The 16932-nt window shown below is 51.4% G+C and overlaps 1 protein-coding gene across 1 annotated transcript in view; it reads right to left on the minus strand.

Moving 5' to 3' along the window:
* The window catches only part of celsr2 (cadherin, EGF LAG seven-pass G-type receptor 2), a 60358-nt gene extending 44448 nt beyond the window's left edge, over nt 1-15910 (minus strand). The window contains exon 1 of the mRNA XM_056606246.1: nt 12056-15910. Coding sequence (XP_056462221.1) covers nt 12056-15611 — 3556 coding nt within the window. The 5' untranslated portion in view covers nt 15612-15910. The remainder of the gene's footprint in view (nt 1-12055) is intronic.
* Between the last annotated feature and the right edge of the window lie 1022 nt (nt 15911-16932).

Genomic DNA, 16932 nt, shown 5'->3' on the forward strand with positions numbered 1-16932 from the left:
GGGAAAAGATTAAACACACACTGGGACTGTGGGAGTGCCAGGCAAACACACACTGTGTGTGTGTGTGTGTGTGTGTGTGTGTGTGTGTGTGTGTGTGTGTGTGTGTGTGTGTGTGTGTGTGTGTGTGTGTGTGTGTGTGTGTACTTTGACCAATGCCCTCTCTGCACAAAGCATCTATTAACAACGCCCAGACAAGATATATTAGGTAAATGGGGCTATTAGTCACCAAAGGGCCCCAAAATAAACACAACTTGTAGTAGTGGTTTCAAAGCTGAACGTTGCCATCCCATAATGTTAAAGACACAAAAGAAGGGGCACACATTTAGACGGATTCAGTTTGATACTCCAAAATAAACCATCAACCATCTCTTCAGGATATGGTTCTGCATCGTTCATCACAACACTCTTATGATACGTTTCAGCTTCCACCACATGAAAGAAAGCATGTAAGTGTGCATTAAGTACAGCATTTCCCTGGGCACAGCCCGGTCCTCTGCTAAACCCCGCTAATGACCACCGAAGGGGCTTTCCCTTTCAGCCGCCAAACCGGCCCTCTGAAGGTCGTACGGTCCGTGACACTACTCAGACTGCTCTACCAGAATAGGATGACATGTTGCAGTGACTCTGAGCAGGAGCACCGCAGCCTGTACCGCTGACAGCGTGGAATCCTGCGCGCCTCGCACAAGGTTAAGGATAATGAGAAAAAGAGGAGAAAAACACATAGCTGGAGAAAATCGAAAAATGAAGGGAGATGGAGGGAAGGAAGGACAAAAAATAAAAGGGAGAGTGAGAGAGTGGGTGGGGGGGGGGGGGGGGCGGCAGATTGAGATGGCCCAAGCAGCAGTGACAGCGGGGGTGGTAAGGGGGGGTGTGTGTGTTGGGGGGGGGGTGTGGGGGGGGGAAACCCGGACATTCCGGAGACCGGCCGTAATTAGGTGGCTGTAGCTGCCGTCCGAGTTTGGGCGCAGAGGCCCAGAAAACGTCAACAGAGTCACGGTGGATCAGCAGCACCAGCAGGGTATACTACAGCCGCAGCATTCTCTAACCAGGGGGACAGAGACATCAGTGGCCCGGCGCCCCCCCCAGCGCAGGCCGGCTCCCAGCGGCTCTCAGTCCCACACTGAACCCCAGGCTCCGACAGGGGAACTCAGTTTTTAAACCTTCCATTCTTTACGGGATTATTTCTGTAGCCATTTCCCTTTGTGAGTGTTAAGTCAGTAGAAACAGAGAGACTAAAAAGAGAGGGAGCCGTGAACACATAATTCGACTCTGGATGTCCAACCAAACAATCACACAATGAGCATGCCTCAGCCAGTAGAGGCGACGTGGGCTGTTATTATTGTTTTATTATTCAAAAAACGCCTTGCTCTTCAATCACTGAGGAACAGTGAACACTCAAAACAATCTCACTTTATTAACCATAGACCTCATAAAAAAGGCTCCTGAAGGATATTTCATCAAGGTCTGCTTTTTTTCCCCGAGTAGGACATTTTCAACCTGGGATTTCCCGAAATAACCCACCAAGCCTTCCAGTGCTGACGGGAAGGCTGGGATGTGTGTAAGACACTGCTGGTGCGACAGCTTCTCATCAGCGTGGCGAGGAGAGAGAGAGACGCGAGTCAAGACGCCATGCGTGCCATCCCGGTGGTACAGAGACTAATAACAACAAGTCCAGCTGCTACTCACGCAGCCAGGCGTCACACAGAGTCCACCAACGACACCAACAGCAGCTACTGCCCGAAACAAAGAATATTAAAAAGTTTTTTTTGATTAAAAGCAGCGTGCTCGGGTTGTGGGGGTGTCGAGGTGAACCACGGAGGTAAGCGGGCACCGCGGCTCGAGCAGAAACCAGCCACGGCTTCTTTAAGAAATAAAAGATACATCCTTCCATTAGGTCTGGTGTAGCATGCGCCCCCATGCGTAGCCTAGCCGCGGCTCTGCTTCTTCAAAGAGCATCGCAGACCGGGTCCCATTGCTGAGATCAATGGGAGGGTCATAAATTAAATATCACTCGGGAGCAGGAACGGGCCTTTGGATGTCTTTGGCAGTTTGATCCTCCCATCGCTGTGGCTCTGACCTGCGGGAGACTCTTATGAATTTGAGAGGCATCCACTGCAGCAGCGACTGAAGGGTTTTAGATCTTTTGGAGGGGAGGCCGGGTGGGAGGCCATACATGCATTCCTAATCCGTTGTTCCATCAGGTTGTTGACCTGTGTCTGCCAGCCCACGGGGGGCAGAGTGGGATGGGCTGCGGAGACCCAAGTCAAAGGCGTCTTGTTTACATACGGCGCACACACGCCAAAGAGCAGAGGCTGCCGAAAGTCACAGGGAAACGGTGTTTACGTGACATAGGATGTCGTGTTGGGGGGGCCCGTGTGGGGGGGCTCCCACGGGGGCCAACGGTAGGCCTCGGTTTAATTTATTTAATTATTGTGCCTTGGGAGCCTCCCGGTAATTGGTCTGGGCTGTCCTTGGATGACCTGGGTTTACTACACCATTTTTATCGTGTGTGTGTGTGTGTGTGTGTGTGTGTGTGTGTGTGTGTGTGTGTGTGTGTGTGTGTGTGTGTGTGTGTGTGTGTGTGTGTCTCTCTCTCTCTAAGGTTTTGCTCCTACAGATGTCAACAACAGAGAGTTATGACCCCCGGGGCCCCGCCCCCTCCTCACAGAGGGGAACAGACCTACCACGGGGCCCCGCCCCCTCCTCACAGAGGGGAACAGACCTACCAGGGGCCCCTCGACCTGTCCGTCTCGTCACGACACCTACACGCTCAAACCTTTCAGCGGGGAGCGATTCAAGCCAGGCCAGGCGGCCCCTGTCTGTGAGGAGCCCGGGGGTTGCAGCTGATGTGGGGGCCAGTTTACCTCTGTGGGGCCCCCCTGAATAATACATGACATACGTCACTCGCTGTGACCGGCACCGATGGCCGATCGGTCGTTGGTTTCACTTTGTCGTCAAATGAAGATAAGAGATAAACTAGTCTTGAGGGGGCACTTCTTCGTTTACCTCCACGGGAAAACCGGCTCCTCCCAAAACAGCCCCCTGTCAGTGGGAATGAAAGGTGTGATGACCTATCCAAATCCATCCAGCACACGTGGGTTAAGGACTGCAGAGTAACCACAGCCCTGCTTCTCTTGCCAACTTCATACTATCCTAATCTCTCTGTGGTGCTTGCGCTGTTCGTTTCGTTAAAGCAGGGGAAATATCAGCAAGTTAAAGTGTGTGTGTGTGTGTGTGTGTGTGTGTGTGGGGGGGGGGGGGGGGGGGGGAATAAGTATTCAACACTTAAATGACTTGGGGGCGGTGTAGGATTTATCCAGAGGAAATGGGCCGTGTTGCTGCATGATTAGAGAAAACCCTGCGGAGTCCCTACCCCCCCCTCTTCCCCCCCAGTCTACATTTCTCCCCCCACACCCCCATCACTACTCGTCCCACCCCTCCCCCTCCTCTCCTCTTCCTGACCCACCCCGGACCATCAATGGCCGAAGCTGACGACCCCAAGCCTCATTCACACTACAAGACCGCCGCCCCCCCCCCCCCCCCCCCCCCCCCGGGACCCCCACCATGCAGCCAACGGCTCATCTCCCCGTGCTGCTGGGAGGATCGCCTCTGAGACCACATCTCCTCGTTATTTAAATCAGGGCCTCATTGAACCCAAGACAGGAAGTACCAGCGCTGGGGTGGAACCTGACATCACTAGAATATTAATAATATTCCAAATATTTATATCCCACCAAAACATCAATAACAACATTCGTTCCTTCTCCACACAGGCTGCGAGAACCAGTGTGATAAAAAAATGCTGGATGCGTTTTTTTTAATTGTATGAATATTATTACAAATATATATATATATATATATTTCTAAAAAACATATCCAGTATTTTCACACAGGGAAACAGCGTGGTAAACACTATCATTTGAATAGGGTTATCTTGAGAGAGGGTGATTTTTCTTCTGATATCTCACAGTGAGGGACTTGATTAAAACCATTTGAAGAAAAACCAACACTACACTTCACAGCGAAACCAACCCCCCCCCCCCCCCCCCCGCGTGCTAGTTTCACAGAGCCAGTGAGTCCCCACTCCTACGCTACAGACGGGCTGTTATCGGCATCACACACACCCATCTCACAGAGCCATTATTTCCAGCATAATAGATTACTGTGATTATCCCAGCAGCGCCTTAATGTGCCTTTTATCAACTCTACTACGTTGTGTACGGCCGTGTGATCCTGTGTGAGTCAGTACCTGCCAGCGTGGGCGTGTGTTGTTTTGCGTTGCTTTCCTGAACCCTGGCAAAACCCACGGCCAACTGACTATACATAGAGTGTGTGTGTGTGTGTGTGTGTGTGTGTGTGTGTGTGTGTGTGTGTGTGTGTGTGTGTGTGTGTATTCCCCACTGCAGCAAAAAAGCACAAGATCAATTATTAACCACTAACTTTGTACTTATTTCCACAGATCATTTATATTAAATTCGTACAAAGGGGGCGGGATCGATTCTAAGTGGTACCGACAAATGTAGCAGTCCGTGCACACATAAAGACCTCCATTGAGGAACGGAGACGGTGAGATGCTGCCCCAGCTCAATGTCAAACCTAATCCAGGGGATTTGGGGAACCGATTCACGGGCCAGTCAGCATTGCAAGCCAAGCAAAGCCATTTTTATACTCAATTATTGTCGGTAAAGGACACTGGCTTCCACAACATTCCCCTTATGACCTTCTTTTTTTTTAAGGGTTAATATCCACACCCCAAAAAGAATACCGAGCAGGAACGTGGCATTCCACGAATGCCTTCCTTTATAATGATGAAGAGCCGAGCCTGAGAAAGCGCTCCAATCAATGCATCTGCATATCAAAGTAAACCCAGTGTCAGCACACTGGTAGGGAGACATTAACATGCACAGAGTCATTCATTCACTATCTACCTACTGCTGTTTGGTCATAGTGCTTTGCTAACAAGGTAGTAGATAAAAAAAAAAAAAGTGTGGTTGACTTTTTTTTATGTAAGTTGAATACAATTCAAACAACTTTCAGAACTGACTAGACTCAGAACTCCAACCCGCAGTATCTTCCACCACCATCAGCATCTCTTTTATTCTACCTTTGATTGTCTATCGTTACAATCTATCATTAGCGACTTTGGTTGGCTCAAGAGTTGTGTCTGAAAGCATGGCTTGGTGCGCGGTTATTAATTCAGCGCCAGCGTTTGAAGAAGCACAGAGGCTCTACGCCGGGTTTGTTTTTCTAGTTTTCCTTTCTTCCCCGCCCCTGGCCGACTTGAATTAATATTTAACCAGAGGAGTTGAAATGGTGGTCAATGAATGCTTCAGTGAGGGGCGGACGTGGAAGATGTTCAGTCGCCCTCACCAGACCGTACAGAAGACAGGTCAGGGGTCACAGAAGAAGAAAAAAAAAAAACAGTGACACCCCCGCAACAACAAGTGGACACAAAGGAGGGGGGCAGGGTTGCTTCTAGACAGACCCCCCCCCCGGACACACACACACACACACACACACACACACACACACACACACACACACAGGGACACACACACACACACACACACACCATTGTCTTGAGAGATAGCGGGGGGACAATGCGGGGGGACAGGCATGAGCCACTCACGCCTCTCGCTCGCCACGCACCGGCTCTAATCCCAATGATGTCATCTATCCCCCCACGACGACCCCCGGTCCCAAACGGATACACCACAGCTACCCACCTCCTCCCCCGACCAACACACACACACTCCAGCTCCCCTCATCCAGACCTTCAGCATGGAGGACTGAGGCCTAGGAAGACTATACCTCTTCTTCTGCTTCTGCTCCTACTGAGAGAAAGCCCCACGGCCGGGCAACCAGACACCCTCTGAAGTCACCCGAGGCCCGGCGCGGTTCAAACGGCCTCACAGCCCCATTGTGTGTGTCGTGCGGGGGTCTCGGTTCCCAGGCCGCCGTCACTCGGGTTTTATTTTTGTTATAACCCTGACGATAAACACCCGTCAAATAAAAAGGTCTTCCTCAGCTCGTTCCGCAGTGAAAACGCACGTCGCCCTATATAAAATCGGTGCGCTTTCAAAAAGGGCCTTTGTTTTCACCAGCGGTTATTATTTGTGAATTTGGTGAAAGGCCCCTGGGTTCGGGTCTGACTTCCACCCCGTGTGGCCCGTAAAGCATTCGCTTCCGAAAAGCAGTAAAGAAAACCAAAAAAAACCGGCCAGGGTGACTTGATGGGTTACAGGTCTGAGCGGCCAATAGAAACACTTCATACTTCACTGGAATGAGGCAGGAATAGGGGGTGGAGAGCACTGGGGCATTTACACTATAGAACTTTATCCACCACCTCCCCCCCCGCCCCCCCACTCTGTCCCCATAGCGAGCTCCAGTCCACAAAAGGGACCCAAGCCCCCATCGTCTCCACCCACAAGGAGTTCCTCAGGCATTGCTGGTCTCACCATGACAACTGGGCGCTTAACAAAGCATTTCTCTTGGGCATTCTTTCCCTCTTTCACAAGGGGGGGGGGGGGGGGGAGGAAGACTGAGGGAGGGGTCGGTGGAGGGACGGGAGGGGGAGGGGAGAGGAGAGGAGAGGAGCAACAAGAGTCAAAAGGGAGAGGGGGAGGAGGATTGGTAGATAGTGGTTGGTAGTGGGGTCAGAAAGATGGAGGAGTAGGTTGGGTGGATATAGTGGCGGTAGTGGGGTCGAGAAAGATGGAGGAGGATGGGGGGGTCAGAGAGATGGAGGAGGATGGGGGGGGTCAGAGAGATGGAGGAGGATGGGGGGGTCAGAGAGATGGAGGAGGATGGGGGGGGTCAGAGAGATGGAGGAGGATGGGGGGGTCAGAAAGAGGGAGGAGGCGCTCAACGCGACGGCAGGGATACGAGGAAGGCGGGTAACAGGGGTGAAAGCCTCGGACACTGGGAGCCGAGGGGAGAGGGGGAGGAGAAGGGGGAGGGAGAGACAGAGATGGGAGAGAGGAACGGGATCAAGGTGACTGGTGACGCCATGCTGGTGTTGAAAAAGGGGACAGGGAGGGATAAAGTGTTGCATTCCAGGCCGGCAGGAGAGGGTGACTCACTCCCTCCTGGAGGGGAGGGGGGGAGGAAGTCATGAGGGCACCGTGTAGATGACTCCAGTCAATCAGGGCAGACCAACACACACATGCCAGCTTCAATGACACAAAGTAGGAATTCAGCAGCTCGGAATGCATCAATGAAAACGCATACTATGGGATTGCTATCAGCCTAGTACAGCTGCCCAGGAGAACTAAAAGACACACACACACACACACACACACACACACACACACACACACACACACACACACACACACACACACACACACACACACACACACACACACACACACACACACACACACACACACGATAACTCTAAATGAAGTGAAATGAAGAAATGGGAGAAGGATGGCTGACTGCGAACGCACAACAGGGATCTGTGCCGCTTCTCACTGGCGGAGCTCATGAGCCCTGAAGAGACAAACCCAGGAGAGATTCCTCATCTAGAGAGAGATAAAGTCTTAATATCCCATAATGAAATTACACAGTCTGAGGCGCCGCTTCCTCCCAGGGTTTAGGAGAGGGGCACGGCTGCATTCAGATCCCCCCCCCCCCCCCCTAGCAGGAATAGTGCTGTCTGACGAGAAGACGACGGTAGCGAGCAAACGGAGCCACGCGGCATATAGACAGGCTCAATCCTGGTAGTGGATGGAAGTGGTTCACATTATGCTGATTGTCGCGGCCGCTGTGAGGCCGGTCACATATTCCGAATCCAATTCCCTGACGGTGATGTGTGTGACAGATTGAATGTGAGATATTACTAGCATCTGTTTCAAGGTCTGGCCGAAAGCAACGGTGAATCTATTCTCACCAATTTGATTTTAGATTCATATCTAAAGTCTAAAATATGGGTGATTGGGGTGTTTCATTTTCTTTTGCTATACATTTATTTCGACCAATCCTATTGCTGGAAGCAGGGATCTGAATAAACTGTAAAGAATGTAAAGGTTTCAAATCAACAATGTGTCAGCCACTGTTGAAATACAACCTCAACCACTCGCGTTTTATTCGGTATAATATCCCTTGAACGAAACAGGCTCTGAGACGTCTCCCCAAGGACAGTGTTCTAGAACCGAGTAGGACTGCTGGGTCCGGGATTAAGGTGAACCCAATCAGTAAGCATCACAAACAAATCAACGTCATTTTGCAAAACAGGTCAACAAACACGGCAAGGTTCTGAATTACTTTTCCTCCGTCTGTCTGTCGTTTAGTCTGTCTGTGTGTAGGCATCAGCTGGCTAGTGTGTATCGCCATGTGACAGCCAGGTGGGTGGTGCGCAGCAGCCGAGGTCACTAGCCCCTGGCCCCGCAGTGATGGGAGCGACCTGTGGAGCTGAGCCTTGAAGCCTCCACCGCCCTCCACACGTCACACTGGGCCAGTCACTCCCATCGACATACCCCACCCCACCCCCCACCCCACTGGAAGCCAAAAAGGACAACTACCTACTCAACACCTATTTACTGCAGCAGCTTGTGGAGGGGAAATTAAACAGCAATCACAAGCGGGGAGGCGTGTTGTTGGATTGTTCCGTTGTCACATGAGGCTTTTCCAAAGGATGCCTGAGTTAGAGGAGGGCTTTGAATGGGAGGCCGGGCCTGGTTTAGGAACCACAGGCCCCGTGGATGTTTGTTGGCTCAGCAGGGCTAAGGCACGTTTGCATGTAGCAGTTTGTCTGCCAGTGGGCTGGGCTCGCAGCCAGCCGTCACCACCTTGACTCTGATATACGGTCATCTTTAATTTCCGCCCTGCATCCTCATTGTATCCAAATGATTTCTGATCACGTATAAAAAAGACCTTTCCATGGTTAGATTATAATGTCATTACAACGGCCGGGCGACTCGATCAAAGCGGATATTATCGACGGACTCTGCCTTCCATCGCTTCATACATTCTAATCAACAACCAACACTGTTTGACTATCAGCCCTCCTCCAGCGGTTTCATGGAGAGAGAGGGGGGGGGGGGATTCCATCATTTTATGCAAACACCTATTTATGCAAGCTCATGCTTGCCTTGAAACAGTAGATCAGCTCCCCAGTATGTAAACAGAAGCCTGCCAGATCCCTTGGTTGAGACGCAATGCTAATCCCATAGACTACAACCGCCTTCCTGACCTGGTGCGTGAGCAGAATCCTCATCATTACTTCCTCGCTTTCCTCCATCTTGGAGATTTGAAACAACGTGGTGGATCCAACCATCAAAACTCTGAAATGTTTTTTCCACAAACCATTTTTTTTGCCTGCGATCATTTTGTTCCTTTTATGTTAAATGATCCTACTGTTTGTGCCAGGCGGCCAACAAGACTCTACGGCAAAATTACATGAGGAGTCTCATTTAACAAACAAACTAGTCAAACATCTCTGGCGAGCACAATGGTGCATTCACACCGTACATCTCAAGATTCAGGACCTTTGTTTGTTCTCGAGGGCCAAATACCTCCAGGCACACATCCAGGAATGCAGATCAAATAAACACATGAAGCTGCGAATTAATCCCAATGCACAATAGCAGCGCACAACAATATCTGCTGGATCAACCCTTTCGCTTACTCAACGTTGAGATGACTGTTTTCACTAGCAGAGTACATTTACATTTACATTGAGGGCATTTAGCGGACGCTTTTATCCAAAACGACTTACGATGAGTACATTTGTCAGAAGAAGGTGAAACAAGACATCGCTGTCGGTACAGTAAGGATGTTCATAGAACCAAATGCAAAGCACTGACAATCGCTAGGTTAACCCATTCCCCTTATACAACCAAGATAGCTAGGATAAGATGCTACACAACTAACTACTATAACTAAGTAGAAGACAGTGGAAGAACAAAAAGGTAGGTTTGATTAGAAATGTCAAGTAAGGAGATCCAAAACATGTCCCTTATAGTTCTGAAAGGAGCCGGGAATTGTGACCGGTACTTTGATTAATAACTCCACTTATCTGCATGTCATTCATTAATACATCTACAAAACTGATATTGCATGTTGCACTTCGTTTCACTTATTTCACTTCACAAACTGATTAGCCTCACCATGTTACCCTCATATTGACGAGGACTTTGAAGAGGGTCTGAGAAACACTATATTTAGAACAGGGAAACGCATTCTGTCTAATACTCCAGTGTGTTTTTTCCAAACCGATATCACTTGCAGTCCAGCGACACATAATGAAGCCCATCAAATATCATGCACTGGGGCAGCCACACCACAGTGTAAAGCCGAAAATAATACCAAGACTTGGGAGGTCTCGGAAGGGAAAAGCACTCTCAAATTGGGGTCACCAACATCTAGGGGCAGAGCTTATCTTTCTATACCCCCCCCCCCCCCCCCCCCCTGCCATCCCCCCCCCCCATTTCCTTGTTCTGCAGTCACTCAGTAAACGTCTCTCTCCCATATCTCAGTGCCCTTGAACTATCCGATACATTCCTGTTACACCGGCAATTTCCATCCATAACCTCCGCCATCCCCCTCTCCCGCCCCGGTCTTCCCGCCCAATCCACTCCCCCACCCCTGCCCTCTCCATCTTCCACTCCGCCCTGCAGGGGTGCTGACATATATACCCCAGCAGGTGCTGGACGCGCGGAGATGCCAGGCCTCTAATTGGTCGATGGCGGAGTCACAGCTGTTGCCCCCCCTCCAGAAGCTAGCGTGAGTCCCAGTGCCGGGGCGCTGGAACCAACAGCTTCCCATTGTCCTCTACGGAGGCCGGCAGCTTGCTCATCTGTCACCAGGGACTCCTTATGTTAGGAAGGAGGCTCCAGGGAGCGCAGATAGTTCAAATAAAAAAGAAGCACACTTTGCAATTGCCAATAACCAACCCAACACCCGTACAGTGTTGACACTTTCCTCAATACGTGTCGATATCTGTGGCTTGAATAAAAAAGAAAAGGCACCACATATCAACAGAACGAGACCAGTCATACTTATAATTAACAAATACGATATTGTCATAGGGACCTTAAGCCCGGATGCGAGCAAACACAAGTACACTATTAACTTTAATAATTTAAAATACGATTGCATTTCCTTGACATCGAGATTGCCACCCTCCTAATAACAGAGACGAGCCTCCGTAACTAGGCTACCAGGGAGGGCCAATGACAGCCAGCACCTCCCTAAGGTAATGCACAGGTTCAGCCGTATGTTTGAAGCAGACAAGACACTCGCAGGCAAACAAGAGGTGCAGGAAACGGGTGCAATTAAAGAGGCAGAGGTGGAGGAAAGAGCAAGGCAGCAGTAATCACACGCCGTTAATTGGAAATCTTTTGTTGTTGTTGTTGGGGTTCCATCGTCTCCTGACCTTATTTCAGATTCCCTGTGATTTCCGCCCAACACAGTGTCACACACGCCAAACACTGGCTCACAGTTAACCTAAATATGCCATTCTTAATTACTTGCTTTCACTGTTACGATTTAGTCTCGGTCTGAAGACACACGGTTATGAATAAAGGTTAATAGTTTAAGAGGAAGTTATTTAAAAATACAACAGCTAAAATAGACCCGCCATCGGAAATAGGCCATGGCTAAGGGCTTAGAACCAATATATCATTCCATCTAATGATGAGGGGGTGTTTGAAGGGCAATCATGGTGACTGATCACTCAAGCTACAGAAGAGAGGATCCCACAGGATTAGGCCGTTTGAGAGCAGCACTGCTCGGATACACGGCGTCTCACATGAAAACAAGAGGTGGGCCTTAATCAGACAAACAAGTGCTTTGTCACAGGGAGGGGGAAATGGCGAACTTTGCGAAAGAGACAAGCTGGAGGCTGTATAACAATGGTCAATGTTGCCATCTCAAAGATTTCATTTAGGTTTCACATACATATGCATTTGCCATATCATTAGGCAAAAAAAAAAAAAACCCTAAAATACCACATCTGGGACATAGCTATTCATGAATGCTACTAATATAATCGACATGTTTCAACATGTAATTGTATGCGAAAAGGTAAACATGAGAGGGAGCATCTCACCTGTCACCGATATGGTCATGGAGGCCTCCAGGGGTCTGTTGTTGTCCAGGTCCGGGCTGAGCTGGATCTCCCCCGTGCTCTGGTTCAGGATGACCAGGTTCAGCTCATTGCCCACCTCAAAGCTGTAGTGGAGCTGGTCCGAGACGTCCGGGTCGTGGGCGGGGATGCGCCCGATCACGCCGCTGGGGAAGCTGCTGGACTTGTCGGTGACGTAGTTGTTGAAGATGATCTGGAAGTTCTTCAGCACGGGCACGTTGTCGTTCTTGTCCACCAGCTTGATGTGCACGGTGGCCCGGCTGACCAGAGGCGCCGAGGTGGCCTGCACCACGATGATGTACTCCGATCGGGTCTCGTAGTCCAGGTCGATCAAGGCTGTCAGCTCCCCGGTGAAGATATCCAGCTGGAACACCTCCGGGATGTTTCCCTCCACTATCTGGTACATGATCTGCGCGTTGCTTCCTTCGTCCGGATCCGAAGCCGATATGTGGGCCACCACCACTCCGATGGGACTGTTCTCCTCCACCATGATGTCAAACTCGTCCTTCTCAAACACCGGGGGGTTGTCGTTCACGTCCAGGGTGGTCACCTGGATGTTTACTGACGTCTTCAGAGCGGGGACGCCTTTGTCCACGGCGAAGGCCTGCAGGTTATACACCGGCACGTTCTCCCTGTCCAACCGGCGCAGAGTCCGCACGATGCCCGACGTGGACTCGATGATGAAGTCCCCGTCGCCGTCCTCCCCGCCCTGGAAGGTGTAGAACACGCGGCCGTTAAGACCCGAGTCCCGGTCGGTGGCGGACACCTGCACCACGCTGGTGAAGACGGGAACGTCCTCCATGATGGTGCCCACGTAGTGGTCCCGCAGGAAGCGCGGAGAGTTGTCGTTGACGTCGTTCACCAGGATCTCCAGGTAGGTGGTGTCCGACTTCTGTGGGATGCCGTTGTCCCGCGCAGTGATGGCCAGCGTGTAGGACACCTGGTCCTCGTAGTCCAGCTCAGTCTGCGTGGTCACGGCGCCCGTGTCCGAGTCGATGTCAAACTGCGGGATGCTGTCCTCCATGAAGTAGGTGATGCGCGAGTTCTCGCCCGTGTCCTCGTCCGTGGCGCTGATCACCACCACCGTGGTGCCTGCGGGCCGGTCCTCGTTGATGTTCACCGTGTAGTGGGAGCTCTGGAAGACGGGCCGGTGGGTGTTGGCGTCCGTGACGTTCACAAACACCTTGGCCGTGTCGTACAGCATGCCGTCGCTGGCCGTGACGATCAGCACGTACTGCCGCTCCAGCTTGTAGTCCAGGGGCAGTGCTAGCGTGATCAGCCCTCCGCCGCTTTGGCTGGTGATGGAGAAGCGGTTGCGGGTGTTGCCGCTGGAGATCTGGTATGTCACCACGCTGTTGATGTCCTGGTCCACGGCGGACACCGTCACCACGCTCGTGCCCACAGCCGCGTCCTCGTTCAGGCGCATGTAGTAGGTCTTGTGGCTGAACTCGGGGTTGTTGTCGTTGACGTCCAGGATGGTCATGCTGATGCTGGCCGAGGACGACATGACGGGCCGGCCGTGGTCGCGGGCCTCCACGCCAAAGTTGTAGAAGTCCACGCTCTCGCGGTCCAGCTCGGCCGCCACCACGATCCAGCCCGTGCTGTTGTTGATGGAGAAAGGGAAGTTGGGCGTGGTGTCTGTGAGGCGGTACGCCAGCCTGGAGTTATCCCCGGAATCGGCGTCCACGGCCTGGATGTGGATGATGGAGTATCCCAGAGGCACGTTCTCCAGCACGGTGGCCTGGAAGGGGGTGCTGACGAAAATGGGTGCGTTGTCGTTGACGTCCAGCACTTGCACGGTCACCAGACCGCTGATGTTGGAGAGCGGCGGGCGGCCGCCGTCCTGGGCCCGGATCCTCAGGGTGTACTCCTTATTCGCCTCGTAGTCCAGCTGGCTCACCAGGTCCATCTTGCCCGTTTGGGCGTCGATGTAGAACTGGCCCCTGGTGTTCCCGCTCATGATGCTGAAGTGGACCACGGCGTTGCTCCCCTTGTCCTGGTCCGTGGCCGTGACCTGCAGGATCTCCGTGTTAGTCACCAGGTCCTCAGGCACCTGCACCACGTAGCGCTTTTCGCTGAACTGCGGCGCGTTGTCGTTGTCATCCTCCACGATGATGTGGACCGTGGCCGTGGCGCTGCGGGGCCCGGGGTCCCGACCCTGGTCGTTGGCCTCCACCAGCAGCAGGTAGGCGTCCACCAGCTCCCGGTCGACCGGGCCCTTGGTGCGGATCACGCCGGACCGGGGGTCGATCTCGAAGACATCGTTGGAGCCGTTGCTGTTGAGGACGCGGTACAGGATGTTGCCGTTGACGGGCGCGTCCCCGTCCGTGGCTCGCACGGTCAGCACCTCGTAGCCGATCTCCAGGTTCTCCCGGACGCTCTCCTTGTAGTCCTGCTGCTCGAACACGGGGTTGTGGTCGTTGGTGTCGCTGACCGTGATGCTGAGGGTGGCCATGGCGGTGCGCCGAGGGGTGCCGTGGTCCACAGCCGTCACCCGGAAGACGTGGGTGTCCTTGGTCTCCCGGTCCAGCACCTCTACGGTGGAGACTGCCCCGTTGGCCGGGTCGACGGCGAAAAGGTTGTTGGAGCGGCTGTCAAATAAGGCTTCGATAAAGTACTCAAGTCTGCCTGCCTCTCCCTCGTCTACATCCACAGCCTTCAAAACAACCACTGACGTCCCTGCTGGCTTGTTCTCTGGCACAGACACTTGGTACATGGGGGGTTTGAACTGAGGGCTGTTGTTGATACTTCGCTTCTTTCTGCTCACAATGCCTGCGTCTGACTGGGCTGCCTGTTCTAATAACCTGCCTAGATGAGCCTGTGTGAAAGAGCCCTGGCCTATACGCCAGTGAATGGAGATATGGTCAACTTTAGCCCCAGGCACATTTTCATGGTCTACGTTACAGTCCATGTCTAGTTCAAAGAGGAGGTCATGTCTCCAGCAAAGCGTCTTCAAAACAAACAACTCTCCCCGTGAAAAGTAGAAGTCAGGGTTAGTGGTCACCTTACAGTGAACACTGCGGCGTGTTGGGGATGTAGGGAGCAGTTCCCACACACGGAACAACGCAGAACCCGCTTCATGGCACTGTATATGCTGGCTGCCATACCTAAACAAACTGAACACCTCCATATCCCACTCAGACTTTATTTTGTGTTTGTTTGAACAGTTTTTACCATGGACATGCACATCATATTGATAGGTGACGAGGTGCCTAACCTTGGAATCATGGTCAGAGCATTCTGCAACAGTGTACACTGTGAATGGGTTTGAGCCGAGCGAGGGGCAAGAGATCTGGCCCGAGACGAACACAATGCCAGCCTCTGCGTCCGTCTCAATGAAGTCCTTGGTGAATTTTGGAGCGATTACCTGATCCAAAGTGCACTCTCCGCTCTCCGGCACGCTTGCAAGTAGAGTCCTTATCTCCGCATCCTCACGTAGGTGAACGGTGTAGCAGTTCGATAACGATATCAGTTCCATCCACCACAAAATAAAAAACAAATCCCACTTGATTACGTGCATCGCTCCTCAGTAGTGTTTATCCAGTTAAGAGTAATTTCTCACCGCGGTCCCCTAAACTTTCCGCCTGTGCGTTTCCCTTTGTTGTAGTGTATCCATTCTTTGCGCCGCACTTCCGCAGGTAATCCCACTTAACGTTTAGACGGAACCGCAGTAACCACGCCGATGCTTCTCATCAAAACACGCCAGTCCCTCAACTCCGTCCGCACCGCTCCGCATGAATGAAAAAATGGCTCCTGCTACCCCAGCGCCTTGAGGCTTCTCATTATCATGAACCTGTTCCAGAGTGTGTGTGGGGTTGAGTGTGTGTGTGCGTCGGTGTGTGTGTGTGTGTGTGTGCATGCGTGTGTGTGAGAGAGAGAGTGTGTGTGGGGGGCGCGCGGGGGTTAGAGTGGGAGAAGGGGGGGTTGGAGAGAGAGAGAGAGAGAGAGAGAGAGAGGGAGAGGGAGAGGGAGAGGGAGAGGGAGAGAGAGAGAGAGAGAGAGAGAGAGAGGGAGAGGGAGAGAGAGAGAGAGAGAGAGAGAGAGAGAGAGAGAGAGAGAGAGAGAGAGAGAGAGAGAGAGAGAGAGAGAGAGAGAGAGCAATTCTGATCGTTTCCACGGGGTCCTCTCTAGACGGTGTTGTACTAAACTCGAGGAAACACAATTAAAGTTTTGTATTACTTTACCGAAATACGAGTCACAGGGATACATATATTCAAAATAGTAAATATGAAATCTATAAACTAATTACTTAATTTGTAGCCTATTATCTAAGATTTCAACGGGAAAAGTGGTTGTCACCAAAGATCTCGATGATCTTAAATAAGATCTGTACTTTAAAGCTGTACTTTAAATAAGTACAGACATGCTTTCATCCCCCCTCCAAAGCAAAAACAATGCCGTAATAGGCAACATCAGCCGTCTTCAATTTTCTTAGCGTGAATATCAGGCTGAATCGAGATTTGCTGCCACCTACTGACTTGTTCATGTAAGTACAGTCAGATACTAAATGAAGATGCAGGGCGGAACGCATAATGTACCTGGATGTCATAGCAGTAGGCTAGGCCCTGGTAAGGGCGCAGATCTCATTACAACTTTGTGGGGACCACAAACATAAAATTCTTCTGGATTGGACCCATTATATCACATACGTATATCAAATGATGTGTTCTGCAACCAACGGTTCAGACCAATGAGCAAGGTGCATAGGGGGGACATATGCAAAAACTTGTATTTATGTGTGAATTGTTTCAAAAGTGGAGCGGCTTCTATTTAACATATTTTCAAATGCATCAATTATTTTGAAATAATTGAAAGGCTATTTGGGGGGACAACTTCATGTC

This window comes from Gadus chalcogrammus, chromosome 13, assembly GCF_026213295.1.
Source record: "Gadus chalcogrammus isolate NIFS_2021 chromosome 13, NIFS_Gcha_1.0, whole genome shotgun sequence".
Lineage (NCBI taxonomy): Eukaryota > Metazoa > Chordata > Actinopteri > Gadiformes > Gadidae > Gadus > Gadus chalcogrammus.